The 15763-nt window shown below is 36.8% G+C and overlaps 1 protein-coding gene and 1 non-coding gene across 3 annotated transcripts in view; both read left to right on the top strand.

Moving 5' to 3' along the window:
- The window catches only part of PHKA1 (phosphorylase kinase regulatory subunit alpha 1), a 397078-nt gene that overhangs the window by 86157 nt on the left and 295158 nt on the right, over window positions 1-15763 (top strand). For both annotated transcript variants that reach the window (XM_053580169.1, XM_053580168.1), the window contains 4 exons: window positions 3235-3288; window positions 4637-4759; window positions 14047-14142; window positions 14904-15011. In XM_053580169.1, coding sequence (XP_053436144.1) covers window positions 3235-3288; window positions 4637-4759; window positions 14047-14142; window positions 14904-15011 — 381 coding nt within the window. The remainder of the gene's footprint in view (window positions 1-3234; window positions 3289-4636; window positions 4760-14046; window positions 14143-14903; window positions 15012-15763) is intronic.
- Window positions 9878-9981, top strand: LOC128578721 (U6 spliceosomal RNA). Its single transcript, XR_008377857.1, has one exon. It is a non-coding gene; the product is annotated as a U6 spliceosomal RNA (small nuclear RNA).

Below are 15763 nucleotides of genomic sequence, written 5' to 3'. Positions count from 1 at the left end.
TCAAGGGGAAAAAAACAATCAAGGACTCTATTCCCTTTACCATCGTGCCAATGAAGATGAAATATCTGGGAGTGTATCTACCTAAGGACGTGAAAGATCTCTATAAAGAGAACTATGAAACTCTGTAAAAAGAAATAGCTGAAGATGTTAACAAATGGAAAAATGTACCATGCTCATGGCTGGGAAGAATCAACATTGTTAAAATGTGTATGCTACCTAAACCAATCTATATATTTAATGTGATCCCTATTGAAACACCTCTGTCATGTTTTAAAAGTCTGGAAAAATTAGTACTTCATTTTATATGGAAACAGAAAAAATCTTTAATAGGCATGACATTACTCAGAGATGAAAACAAATTGGGAGGAATCACGCTTCCAGACTTCAGATTATACTATAAATTGATAGTGATCAAAACAGCATGGTACTGGCACAAGAATAGAGAAGTAAATTTATGGAACAGAACTGAAGACCAAGAGGTGAACCCAGACACTTTTATTGTCATTTGATCTTTGATAAGCCTATCAAAACATAAATTGGGGGAAAGATTACCTATGTAACAAATGATGCTAGATGAATTGGCTGGTGGCCTGTAGAAGAATGAAACTGGACGCCTACCTTTCTCCTCTTACAAAAATTGACTCTCAATGGCTGAAGGACTTAAATTTAAGACAGAAAACTATAAAAATTCTTGGAGAGAGTGCAGGGGAAATAAAAAATACATTACTGGGATCTGATCAAATTGAAAAGCTTCTGCACTGCTAAGAACACGCTAAGTAATGCAGATGGACAGTCCTCAGAATGGGAAAGGAAAATTGCAGGTTATATTTCTGAGAAAGGTCTAATAACGAGAAACCACAGAGAACTTAAACTTACTAATAAGAAAGAAACAAGTGATACCATTTTATTTTGGGCAAGAGACATGAACAGAAGCTTCTCTGAAGAAGAGAGGCGCATGGTCTACAGACATACAAAAAATGATTATCATCTGGGCAGCGCCTGTGGCTCAAAGGAGTAGGGCGCTGGCCCCATATGTCAGAGGTTGTGGGTCTAAACCCAGGCCCAGCCAAAAACTGCAAGAAAAAAAAATGCTCATCATGTTTAATCATCAGAGAAATGCAAACAAAACCACTGTGAGATACCATCTTTCTCCAGTAAGAATAGTCCACATCACAAAATCCCAAAACTACAGATGTTGGCATGGATGTGGAGAAAAGGGAACACTTTTGCACTGCTGGTGGGAATGCAAGCTAGTATGTTCCTTTTCGAAAGAAGTTTGGAGAACACTCAGGGATCTAAATGTAGACCTGCAGTTTGGTCCTGCAATTCTTCTAGGAGTATATCCAAAAGACCAAAAATCATTTGGCAACTAAGATATTTGCAAGAGATTGTTCATTGCAGCTCAATTCATAATTGCCAAGTCAGAGAAGAAGCCCAAGTGCCTATTGACCCATGAATGGATTAATAAATTGTGATATATGTATACCATGGAATACTATGCAGCATTAATGAAAGGTGGAGACTTTACTTCTTTTATGTTTACAAGTATGGAGCTGGAAAATATTCTTAGTAAAATATGTCAGGAATGGAAAAAATAATATTCAATGTACTCAGTACTTCTTTGAAACCAATTTATGATCACTCACACTTTCATATAAAAGATGAATCACAACTATTGCCCAGGATGAAGGAGAAAAGGGGAGGGGGAAGGAGGAGGTGGTTGACAGAGGGAGGGTTAATTGTGGGACCCCATCTATGGAGTATATTGCATGTACAAGTTGTATCTATGAGGTATAGAACACAAATATCTTAATGCTGTAATTGGGTAAATGAGGTGAAAGCTATATTAATTAGTACAGTGTAAGCACTCTAATTTGTACAAACAATCAACACATTGAATCCCACAATGGCATGAATATATTCATGATCTATGTAGAAATGACTTAATAATAAAAAAAAAAAGAGAGAGAGAATGAACTGGAAACTGCTCCTAATGGCCAAAGCAGGAACAATTTTAACAACAAAATAACTATCATAGTATTGATTGTATTTCGAAGAATAAATGAAATATTCATGAGTCTATACTGATATAAATAAAGAACGGAAAAAAATGAGTAAATAGAGAAAATACAAATCTTTCTTATAGTAGAATTATAATAAATGTTGAAGGAATTAAGGAAATGTAGTTACTATTACACAAAACTGCAATAATAATTGTTTCAGGATAGATCTACTGATTGATGTTAAAATCAGTGGATGGAAGTTTAATTAGAAAAAGAATATTTTTATAGTCTCAATGTATTTCCCCTCAAATATTTAATAGTTACAAAGGGAAGATTACAGAAGAGATACTCAGCAAACACCATCTTAACAGAGTGATCAGGGTTAACATCAGTAGCAGTAGGACATACTAACATCATGTACCCTTTCATACAATATTTTGAGACAGGCACTTCACCTGTATAGTATCCTTCCCAATTTGTATAACCTTAATTTCATTGTGAGAAAACATCAGAGAAAACCAAATTGATGGATATTCTATAAAATAGCACTCTTCAAAAGTGTTCTGAGGAACTGTCATAGATTAGAGGAGACTAAGAAGACATGATAACTAAATGCACTATGGGATTCTGAATTGGGTCCTGGAACAGAAAAAAAAAAAAGGGCAACTGGTGGATTCTAAATAAGTCATGTGTTTTCATTAATGGTATTGCACCAAGGTTAATTTTTGTTGGTTTTGTTAAGTTTTCTATTGTTATGTAAGATGTTAATATAAGGCAGTGGTGATTGATAGGTATACTGGGACTCTCTGTACTGGTTTTGTACCTTTTCTATAAATTTAAAATTATCTTCAAAAAATTTTAAATATGTGTTTTTAAAAAAAATTCTATGGTGTCTTATGAGCTTCTTTTGTCTTATGAACAGGACCACATAGATTAATAATTGAACTTTCAAAGACTTAACCTTATGGCAGACAGCCATATAGCTAGGATACTGTTAGGACCACTGCACTAAGAAGAGCCTGTAGCTTAGCATTCACTTGAAATCATATTGCTGAAATGAGTCTTTGATGCTAGGATGATTTTAAGATTATTTTGTTTTGTTTTCAAGTATTTTTATGTCTTTCCTGGTGATAGAGCGGTAAATGTAGATGTTTGAAATGATGTATATCTGATTAACTGCATGGGTATACTAATGTACAAACTTTTGATCTTTATTCTCTGCATTACCTAGGGTCGTTATGGTTGCTGTCGCTTTCTAAGAGATGGATATAAAACTCCTAAAGAGGTAGGTTTCTTTTCCCCAAAATGAACCCAAAGTAGAATGGTCACATCTATCTGTAGCCTTATTCAGAGAAAATGCTTACCTCACTGATGATACTTATATAGAACATTAAATAGGACAGTAAAAACTGATGTTTGCTGTATTCATTGGGCTTAGCTGCCAAGTTCTCAATTTGTAGGCCTTTGTGAATTAATTAAAGTAGAAAGGGATGCAGTCTTTTCATCCCTTACAGTTGATTCATTTCATGAGGGAACTACTGATGTATGCCAAAATCAGTGGATGAAAGTTTAAGCACAAAGAATATTTGTATTGTCTCAAAGGATCTCTTAAGTATTTATTAATAATAATTATAAAGGGAAAAATTATTCCATTTGTAGATATCTCTGGACCCCTTTCATCTTTTGCAGTTGGTTAGTTCTAAATAGTACTTGATATTGAAAAGGTGTTACTTTTCTTCTTCTAGTCAAAAGTTCTTGGAAATATCAGTGGGGAAAATTAAGTCTTATTAAAGTGTTGAATGGTCAATATGAAGTACTTCATTGGTAATGCTGATGTTGTTTAAGGCTTAGGTTTGTTTGTCAAGAGCTGTTATGATTTTTTTTAATCTTAAAGCTGAAAATTTTCTGATCTATTTCCAATCTTCCACTTCATTCTTTAGCCCTGAATTTGATTTCTATCCCTACCATTCTACAAAAATCATGTTCTGAAACATTATCATAAGCTCATAAATGACCAATCCAATAGCCTTTGTTCAGTCCTTATTCTTCTTGACTTGTCTATAGTACATCACTGTTATCTACCCTTAATTTTTCTTTTAATTCTATTTTTATTCTATGTTAATTTCACAACACTACACTATACTCATCCTTCTATTTCTGTCCTTCCCTAGTGGTATTCAAAGGGTCTACTAAGATTACATTTGGGGGCAGTTTTGTTTATTTTACATAGTACTATTTCACAAAGCTTATCCATAACTCTTACTTAATTTGTACCTCTATGAGGATGATTCCCAAACCTTCGTGTCTAGCTACCCTTCAAAACATTTCTGTATATGTTCTACTACTACCTCAAAGTTAACAAGTATGAAACCAAACTCAACTTTATTGCAGGCTAATCTTACTTCATACACCCTCTCATTATGTCATTATTATCCCAATTCCACTAGTTAGAAATCACATCATAGAGTACTTGCTAAGGGAGGTGAGCATGTGCATGCTTTAACTTCCTGACTACCTTCTCTGAAATAAACAATCAATAGTGAAAGGATGCATTATAATACTTCTGAACTAAAGATATGCATCTAACATCTGAGTGATAAGAAAGGCTTTGTTTATTGTGTTTTTTTTACCAGGATCCCAATCGTCTGTACTATGAACCAGCTGAGCTGAAACTATTTGAAAACATTGAATGTGAATGGCCATTGTTCTGGACATACTTTATCCTTGATGGGGTCTTCACTGGTAACATAGAACAGGTAATGAGCTAGGGAGAGCTTTTCAACAGGATATTCTCGTTACGTCTTCTTTTAGTTAATGGCTATAACCAACACTGTCCAACTGGGTCTTTCTCATACGGAAGAGACAGGGTGGTCTCCTAGAAACTAGTAGCTAAGGTTACTAAGAGTTAGAAGATCTGAATCCTTCCTTCCTTCCTTCCTTCCTTCCTTCCTTCCTTCCTTCCTTCCTTCCTTCCTTCCTTCCTTCCTTCCTTCCTTCCTTTTTCTTCTTCCTTTTCCTCTTCTTCTTCCTCTTTCCCCTCCTTCTTTTCCTCTTATTTTTTTTCTTATTCTTTTATCCTCCTCCTCCTTCTTCTCTTTCTCATCCTTCCCCTTCCTTTTTCTTCTCCCCTTCCTCCTCCTCTTCAGATAAATACATGTTGCAAATGCAAGGTACAGTCAAGTTTGCTACAGTAAAACATGTGAATTCTTTAAAAATCACCATGCTATGCATATTTAAGAATTTAGAACTACAGAGCTGATGGGAAAATGGGGTAAGGGGCACAGTATGTAAAATGTAACACATAAAAAATGATAGGAACCTAACAAAAAAAGTATCACAGCTTTATATATGCTAAACAGTTAATAAATACATAAATATGATAATAGTTATGGTTTTTTTACCTTAAAAAAAAGAGTTTGCTTGTAGAAATGTATGCCCATGCTCTCACCAGCTCATCCACCTGGCTCTCATTCCTACCACCCTACATACAATCAGAAAAGAGTAAGACGGGGGGGGGGGAGAGAATAATGGAGGAAAAATATAGAGCAGACAGGTAAAATGAAAAATACGACAAGAGAAAGGAGGGGAGATGAAAAAGAGGGGAAGGCACATAGCTGCATAGCCAGAGTGGCCATCAGAGGGTTGCCACTTGTAAGTTATGAGGTGGTTAAAAGTGGGTTATCTGAAATTAGACAGAAAGTTGTAACAACAAATGTACATCAATCTGATTCCTTGTCCTCCTGAGATTTATGCATGTATGTGTTTTTAGTGTATTCTTGCATGACTTTGTTCAGCTAAGCACCTTCTCAGTATGAAATTGTACAAATGTAAAATTCATATGATACTTAAGTTATTCCCTAATATGTCAACACATTGGAAGAAATTTGTATTTTTAAAACAAGTGTTATAGCAGAATTTACTATATGTTTTTCCACCATAAATTAGTTTTGTTTTACATTTTATTTATTGCTAAGGTGTTAAGCAAAGAACATAAATTTGATCATATAGAAACCTAATTTAGCAGGTAAAAATGCAGTTTTAAAACCAATACATCCTAAAGTAGAGAAGCTGTACTTAAGGTATACATTGTGGATCAAAACAGCCTTTGGCTATTGGGACAGGATGGCTGAATAGAGGCAGCTGTCACCAGAAGTACTGAGCCAGGAGAAAAATTGGACTGAAGAGACCTCAGAGATGTTGAAATGGGAGGTTGAACACAAGGAAAAGAAATCCAGGCATTCAGCATCCCCACTGAGACAAATTGTGAAGCAAGAAAGAGGAAGGAAGAGAATAAGTATGGAGCTACAAAACTGAAGGTGCCTGGTGCCGAAAGGGAAGGGAGACCCCCACCCATGGGGCTTGCCAAGGGCTCTCCATAAGCAGCAAACAGAGAAATTTTCACCCCATGGAAGCGAACTGTGAAGTCCCAGTTCTGCACCTAAGAATTTCCACCTCTGGCTCCCCATCCTGCATGGCACAGAAGTGAACAAATTTTCTCTTTGAAGCCTTGAGCCCACAACCAATCCCCCCTAAAAGTTTGCCCTCTGCAAAGACTAGCTTCCCAATACCCCAAGGCAGAGTGCTACCCCTGCCCAAACAGCCTGGAGGGTCTGCCCCACCTCAAGGCACCAGAAAGGTAAAGGAGCCCCCAACTGCAGAAGCAAGGATTACAGAGGCTACTTTCTGTCTGACCACAACCAGCCATATTCCTAACTGGCCATGGGTTAGGTTTCAACTGTCTTCTGGAGTGGCTCTGCATAGTGTCTGTGCCTGTCATCCCAAGTTTCCCTTCTGCAGACTTGGAGAGATCCAGGCCTAGCCTCAGGCAACTCTGCCTTGGGGAGGTCCAAGAAGCAATCCACAGCATATCCATTTCCTCAGCTGCTGGTGACAGCCATATCATGTCCAGTCCATAGCCAGGAATCCAGGGAAAAATTACAACTTTTTTAATTTGCATAAGGGGCATTAATAATGTGGATAAGGAATAGTTTGGTATCCCAAAGCTTACCCACATCCAGCTGTAGGTGGTGGGGGCTGGAGGGGTTCAGCTGGGATTTCAATCTATTACAGCAGGGTCTCCAGGAAAAAAAAAAAAAACAAAACCCAGCTCTTTAAAACTGGATGCAGGGCAAACTGATACCAGGCCTGAAATGGTTCATGCTAACTGGGACCAGCCCCCAGCTTAGGACCCTCACCAGGAGGTCTGCCCCCCAAGCTCTACCCCACCCAACTTGGAGAAAGGAAGGCCAGCCATCAGATACTCTCAGCTGTAGCCCAGAAAGGGAGCTATGTGAGGCTGTGAGGTAAGAGCCACAGACATAAGCTCCAACTCATTTGAACAGGCAATGGTGAAGCAGTGGCAAGCTCCATATCTTGGGGCCTCCAGATGTCATTCCAACCTGCCAGTTTTAGGTGGCAAATAGGTCCCTGGGGTGCTGATGAAGTGCCTTCAATTAGATTATATCTCAATGACTATTTTGGAACAACCTAACATTATGGCTTAAAAAGTATAATAAATATATAAATAAACTGAAAATTGACCTGGAGAGGAGCCAGGAGAAAAACTTTGGCATGAAAAATCAAAGCACATCAACCTCTCCAAGAGATTTCAAGGAAGATACAACTGAAAATACCATCTATAGAAAAATTGTTGAAATGGCAGAAATAGAATTCTGAATATGGATGGCAAATGAGATGAAGGAGGAGAAGATGGAGAATAAATTGAAGAAGAATTCCAAAAACTGTCTTGAGAAATTAGTGAAATTAAAGCCAAAGTCACCAAGGATCTGAATATTATTAGGAAGAATATAGTAGAGCTTAAGGAATTGAAAGAGGCATTCAAGGAGTTTCAAAACACAGCTAAGAGTCTTAGCAGTAGAGTAGAACATGGAGACGAAAGTATCTCAGAAGTAGAAGACAAACAAGGCTTTTGAACTAATCCAATCATCCAAAGAGGCATAAAAAATGAGAAGAAAAGCAGAGGTTTCCCTGAGAGAGTTTTGGCACTACTCTTAAAGACTGAACATTTGATTTATAAGGATCCCTGAAGGAAAAGAAAATGGTCCACGTGGCATGGGAGCTCTACTTCAAGACATCATATAGGAGAATTTCCCAAATATTGCAAGAGACCCAGAAATTCAAATACTAGATCGTTTCATAACCCCAGCTAGACTCTATTCAAACAAAGCAACTCCTAGTCACATGGTAATTAACATGGCCAAAGTCAAAATGAAGGAGAAAATTCTGTAAGCAGACAGGTATAAGCAAATTCTTACCTATAAGGAGAAAAATATTGGGGTAACAGCAGACTTCTACACTGAGACTTTTCAAGCCAGAAGAGGGTGGCCATCTATCTTTTACCCTTTTTAAACAAAACAATTTTCAGCCCAGGATACTGTACCCTGCTAAAACTAAGCTTCATTTCAACAGAGAAATCAAACATTTCACAGACATGTAAACATTGAAGAAATTTGCAGCAACAAGATAAGCACTACAGGAAGTACTCGGTCCCCTTCTTCACCTGACCAGCACAATGGACCACCAGCAAAGTAAACACATCCAGGAATTTAAGGACAAAACCTAGCAGTGACAATGGCATAAGGGATAAAACTAAGCAATGGTCCTCCACAAAAAAAGATGAACTGAACTCCATCATACTGACCAATTCACTCAATAAATATGAGTGGCTTGAATTCCTCACTGAAGAGGTAAAGCCTGGCTGACTAGATAAAAAGACTCAAGCCAAATTTATATTTTCAGGAAACATACCTAACTTCCAAGGATAAAACAGGACAGGGTGAAAGGATGGAAAACTACTTTAGGCAAATGGAAAATAAAAGAAAGTAGGGGTTGCAATCATATTTGCAGATATAATTGGATTTAAACCAACAAAAAAAGAAAAGACAAAAATGGACACTATATACTGGTCAAGAGAACAATACAACAAAAAAGACATTTCAATCCTGAACATCTATGTACCCAACATAAATGCTCCCAGATGTATAAAATGTAACCTAATTGATTGGAACAATATGATATCCTGCAACTCCATAGTAATGGGAGATTTAAACACTCCTCTGAAAGAACTGGACAGATCCTCTAAGCAAAAACTAAATAAAGAAGCAATATACTTAAATAAGACCCTACAACAAACAGGCTTAAGAGACATATACCAAACATTTAATCCTAATAAAATTGAATATAAATTCCTCTTGTCAACAGATCATCCTCCAAAATTGATCATGTCTTGGGGCACAAATCAAACCTCAATAAATTTAAAAGGGTAGAAATTATACCTTGTATCTTCTCTATCATGGAATAAAAGCAGAACTCAACTCCAAGGGAGATACTTAAACGCACATAAAGTAATGGAAAGTAAACAACCTTATGCTGAATGACAGCTGGGTCAAGGAGGAGATAAAGAATGAAATAATTAGATTTCTCAGTGAAGCCAGAAGCTATCAAAACCTGTAGGATACTACTAAGGCAGTCTTAAGAGAGACATTTATAGCATTAGGTGCCCACATCCAGACAACAGAAAGAACAGAAGTCATCAACCTAGTGGTCCCTCTCAATGAGCTGGAAAAGGAAGAGCAATCCAATCCCAAATGCAGCAGGAGAAAATAAATAACCAAAATTAGAGCAGAAGTAAATGATTTGAGAAGACAGGTATCATTTGGAAAATCAGTGAAACAAAAATTTGGTTCCTTGGAAAAAAATGAATAAAATCAATAAACTCTTGATCAGAGTAACTAGAAATAGAAAAGTAAGATCTCTAATAACCTCAATCATAAATGAAAAAGGAGAAATAATAGCAGATACCACAGAGATACAGAAGATCATCAATGATTACTACAAAAAAACTCTATGCACAGGTGCTTGCTTCAGTAGCACATATACTAAAATTGGAATGATATAGAGATTAGCATGGCCCCTGCACAAGGATGACACGCAAATTTGTGAAGTGTTCCATATTAAAAAAAAAAAAACTATGCACAGAAACTTGAAAACATGGAGAAAATGAACCAATACCTGAATCACACCACCTTTCAAAACTCAACCAGATAGAATTACAAATTTTCAATAAACCAAATTGTATTTGCAATCATATCAAGCACAGAAATTACAACAACAATTAAAACTCTTCCAAAAAATAAAAGTCCTAGAGCAGATGGTTTCACATGAGAAGTTTACCAAACTTTCAAAGAGGAACTAGTGCCTATACTGCAGAACCTATTCCAAAATATAGAGAAGGAAGAAATCCTCCCCAACTCAGTCTATGAAGGAAATATCACCCTATGGGTAAACCAGGAACGGACCCAACAAAAAAGAAAACTACAGACCAATATCATTAATGGAATGTGATGCAAAAATATTCAGTAAGATCTTAGCAAACATAACACAGCTACATGTTAAAAAAATATGTATCATTATCAAGAGGGCTTTATCCTAGGGAGCAAGGTTGGTTCAACATATGTAAATCTATAAACGTAATTCACTGCATAAATTGAACCAAAAACAAAGACCATAAGATCCTCTAGTTGCAGAAAAATCATTCTACAAAATTTACCATTCTTTTCTCAAAAGAGCCCTTAAAGAAATAGGCATGGATGGGACATTTCATAAACTGATACAGGCCATTTAAAACAAACCCACAGCCAATATCATATTGAATGGAGTAAAACTGAAAGCATTTTCACTTAGAAATGGAACCAGGCAAGGATGCCCACTGTTGCCACTGCTATTCAAAATAGTGCTGGAAATTCTAACCAATGCAATCAGGCAAGAGAAGGATTATCAAAGGTATTCAAATAGGGGCAGAGAAAGTTAAACTTGCTCTTTGTGGATGATATGATCTTATACTAGGAAAACCTCAGGATCTCAACCATAAAGTTCCTGAAAGTGATCAAGGAGTATAATAATGTCTCAGGATACAAAATTCATGTCCACAAATTAATAGCCTTCATATGCTCCAATAATAGTCAAGCTGACAATAAAATCAAAAAGTTTGGTTTTATATAATACCCTTCACAGTGCCTTTGAAGAAAATGAAATACTTGGGAATATACCCAAGAAAGGATGTAAAGAATCTCTATAAAGGGAATTATGAAACCCCGAGAGAAGAAATTGCAGAAGATGATAACAAAATGGAAGAATATACCATGCTCATGGCTGCAAAGAATCAACGTTGTTAAAATGTCCTTACAACTCACAGCGATCTACAGATTTAATGCAATACCCGTCAAAGCACAAACATCATATATTGAAAAATTTTTAAAAAATAATACTTCATTTTATATTGAACCAAAAAAACCAACAACAACAACGAATAGCCAATGCAATTCTATGAAACAAAAATATATCTGGAGGCATGGTGTTACCAGACTTCAGATTATCCTACAAATCTATAATGATCAAAACAGCATAATCCTGGCACAAAAGTAGAGATACAGATCTATGGAATGGAACAGAGAGCCTAGAGAGGAACTTAGCCATATATCACAATCTGATCTTTGATAAAGCAAACAAAAGTGTACCCTAGGGAAAAGAATCCCTGTTTAATGGTGTCAGGAGAACTGGTTAACCACAGGTAGAAGACTAAAGCAGGACCTTCACCTCTCACTACTGACAAAAATTGACTTTTGCTAGATAAAACACTTAAATTTAAGATTCAAAATAATAACAAATATAGAAGAAAGTGTGGGAAAAACTCTTGACGCTATAAGCCTGCAAAAAGATCTTATCAAGAAGGCTGACTCTCTTGGCAATTGCAGTAATATCAAGAATAAATAAATGGGACATGATCAAGATAAATAGCTTCTCTACAGCCAAGGATAAAACAACTAAAACCAAACAGACAGCCTTCAGAATGGAAGAAGATATTTGCATGCTATGAATCTGACAATGTACTGGTAACAAGAATCTGTAGAGAACTGAAACTAATCAACAAGAAAAGAGTAAACAATTCCATTTATAAGGGGGCAAGAAAATTGCACAGAAACATCTCTGAAGACACAGGTGAATGGCCAAAAACACATGAAAAGATGCTCATTGTCCTTAATAATCAGAGAAATGCAAATCAAAACCACTCTGAGATATCACCTAACCCCTGTGAGAATAGCCACAAAAATCCCAAAGCTGCAGATGCTGGCATGGATATGGAGAAAAGAGAACACTTTTACACTGCTGGTGAGAATGCAAACTAATATAGACTCTATGGAAAGACGTATGGAGGATCTTCAAAGTTCTAAAGTAGACCTTCCTTTTTATCCTGCAATCCTATTACTCGGTATCTACCCAGAAGAAAATAAATCATTTTATCAAAAGGCCACTTGCTCTGGAATGTTTATTGCAGCTCAGTTCACAATTGCCAATACATGGAAGCAACCCAAGTGCCCATCAACCTGTGAATGTATTAATAAACTGTGGTATATTTATAGTATGGAATACTATTCAGCTATAAAAAAACAAGGAGACTTTACATCTTTTGTATTAACCTGGATGGAGTTGAAGTACATTCTTCTTTTTTTTTTAGAACTTTTTTTTTTTTTTTATTGTTGGGGATTCATTGAGGGTACAATAAGCCAGTTACACTGATTGCAATTGTTAGGTAAAGTCCCTCCTGCAATCATGTCTTGCCCCCATAAAGTGTGACACACAACAAGGCCCCACCCTCCTCCCTCCATCCCTCTTTCTGCTTCCCCCCCCATAACCTTGTCATTAATTGTCCTCATATCAAGATTGAGTACATAGGATTCATGCTTCTCCATTTTTGTGATGCTTTACTAAGAATAATGTCTTCCACGTCCATCCAGGTTAATACGAAAGATGTAAAGTCTCCATTTTTTTTAATGGCTGAATAGTATTCCATGGTATACATATACCACAGCTTGTTAATCCATTCCTGGGTTGGTGGGCATTTAGGCTGTTTCCACATTTTGGCAATGGTAAATTGAGCTGCAATAAACAGTCTAGTACAAGTGTCCTTATGATAAAAGGATTTTTTTCCTTCTGGGTAGATGCCCAGTAATGGGATTGCAGGATCGAATGGGAGGTCTAGGTTGAATGCTTTGAGGTTTCTCCATACTTCCTTCCAGAAAGGTTGTATCCCTTATATCAATGGGCAAGAGACATGAATAGAACTTTCTCTAAAGACGACAGACGAATGGCTAACAAACACATGAAAAAATGTTCATCATCTCTATATATTAGAGAAATGCAAATCAAAACAACCCTGAGATATCATCTAACCCCAGTGAGAATGGCCCACATCACAAAATCTCAAAACTGCAGATGCTGGCGTGGATGTGGAGAGAAGGGAACACTTTTACACTGCTGGTGGGACTGCAAACTAGTACAACCTTTCTGGAAGGAAGTACATTCTTCTTAATAAAGTATCATAAGAATGGAAAATAAGTATCCAGTGTGTTCAATGCTAGTATGAAAACAATAGATAGACAACTACAATCCCACATGAGAGACAAACACATGTATATTCAAATGGTGGAGTGGGGAGAGGGGAAAAGGGAGAAGGGAGAAATTGGAAGCTCTTACATTAGTCACAAGTTAAGTGTATACAGCACATTCCCTAGATGAAGGGCTCAACTACAACCTGAATTTCACCTTAGAAATGCAAACAATGTAACCTCATCATTTGTACCCTCTTATTAATCTGAAATAAAAATAAAAAACAAGCCTTTGAAGACAGTCTGATTTGGGCTGTATTCTTTATCCAACCATGTACTTGGTCTGTGATCATCCACCAATTCACAACCTCTTTGAGCCTTAATTTCCCTGTAAAAAGGGCTTTAATTACACAAACCTCCTAAGAGGGTTATTAATATTATATGCATTATACTATGCAAAACTCCTAGCATAATATTTGTCCTATGGAAGAATTTAGTAAGTGCTATATCCCTTTCTTTTTCCTTTTACTAGGTGAATAAGCTCTTTTGAAACAGGACCTTCTTTGGTCACAAAATGCTCCAAGGGAGAATGGAACTTTCTATAAGGTTTTTCCCCCCTGCCTTTCTTTGATCTGCAGGTTCAAGAGTATAGAGAGGCTCTGGAAGCAGTCCTTATCAAGGGTAAAAATGGAGTGCCACTTCTGCCAGAGCTGTACAGTGTTCCTCCTGACAGGGTGAGTTGGACAGTATTGTAACATGCGGCTGATAGAAAAGGAGCAATACCTTCATAGGACTGCCTCATATGGGTCAAATAATTTTCTGTTTTTATTTCAGGTTACTATAGTCAAATAATTTTAATCTTGTCATTTTAATATTATCTTTATGTAGAAGACAACATAAATGTGATTTTATTCCTTTAAAAATAAATTGTAAAGCAGCCTCAATTATGGCATTGTTGCACAGCAAAACAAGAACAAAAGTCAAACCTTAATGTTGAGAATGATGTGGAGATCAGTAGGTAGAACTAGAGTGATGTTCTGTGTGAGCTCTCAGAATTTAGTGTTCTGTGCTTTCAGGCCAGTAATCCACGATTATTTAAATAGATCAGGTTTGGAGAATCCTGTCTTCATTTTCCCAAAATGCCAGCCAGGTGTACTATGGTTCCTCAGAGGATTAGACATGGAAGAGATACAGCCTTTCTTTCTGGTAGGGGTAGGTAGGATAAGCTCCTAGCAACATTGGCAGCATTAGAGCTTGTTAGAAATAGATTTCAGGTCCTACTTCATATCTTCTCAATCAGAATCTGCATTTTAATAAGATCCTCAGGTGATTTGTTTGCTTTCAACAGTCTGAGGAGCACTGTCTAATAGTGCTTGACTTTTCAATGCATTGCATATGTGACTGCAAGGCATATGAACCATAATCCTGACTCAGTCTTTTTAATTATCTAAATCTTATATAACTCATCATCTGCCCTCTTCATCTTTCCTTTTAGGTTGATGAAGAATATCAAAACCCTCACACTGTGGACCGAGTTTCCATGGGGAAGTTGCCTCATATGTGGGGTCAGTCTCTATATATTTTAGGAAGCTTGATGTCAGAGGTAAGAGAAATCTTAAAGGTTATCCCAGTTTTTTCTGCCTTAGTCACCATGAATCAGATTCATGAGGAGCTTATATAAAGCTGAAGGATGTCTTTTGCCTTTTGCAGTTTGCCTTAATTATTATAGTCTTTCCTCTAGGTCCTCAGAAGGGGGAGCATGGTCAACCTTCAACAAAAGTCTTTTGCTCCTTGCAACCATGTCCCTCATACTGCCCACATCTCCCTTATTTGGCACAGTATTTGAAGTTGCTGATGAAACAGGGCCTACATCTTTCCCTTTCAAAACTCTTCTCAGTACCTTGCCTGGTGATGAATGCGATTGAGCTTAGCTGGTTGTTTTCTGATAATGGACTGAGTACTAGCCTTTTGAAGCAACATGTTTTATTATTTAATTCAATTAACTGATAATTTTAGGTACCATGGCAAGTGATTAAGAACATATGTGAATCCTAGTAAATGTGGAATGTAAAGGTCTTAGCAAAATAACTAAGAAAATGCTACAAAAGCTATGTTAACTAATGTGATGAAAATGTGTCAAACGATCTATGAACCAAGTGTATGGTGCCCCACGATCATACTAATGTACACAGCTATAGTTTAATGAAAATAAATAAATATATAAAAAAAAAGAACATCATGGTTTTTGTTGATCTGGTTGGGGTTTTTTTGTTTGTTTTTTGGTCAGAGGGTTCTCTTAAGTGTTCCTTACATCAAATTCTGTTGAGATAGCCCTTAATGAAGCACTAGGAAATT

This window comes from Nycticebus coucang, chromosome X (assembly GCF_027406575.1).
Source record: "Nycticebus coucang isolate mNycCou1 chromosome X, mNycCou1.pri, whole genome shotgun sequence".
In the NCBI taxonomy this organism is placed as follows: domain Eukaryota; kingdom Metazoa; phylum Chordata; class Mammalia; order Primates; family Lorisidae; genus Nycticebus; species Nycticebus coucang.
This window is presented reverse-complemented; position numbering and strand designations above follow the sequence as displayed.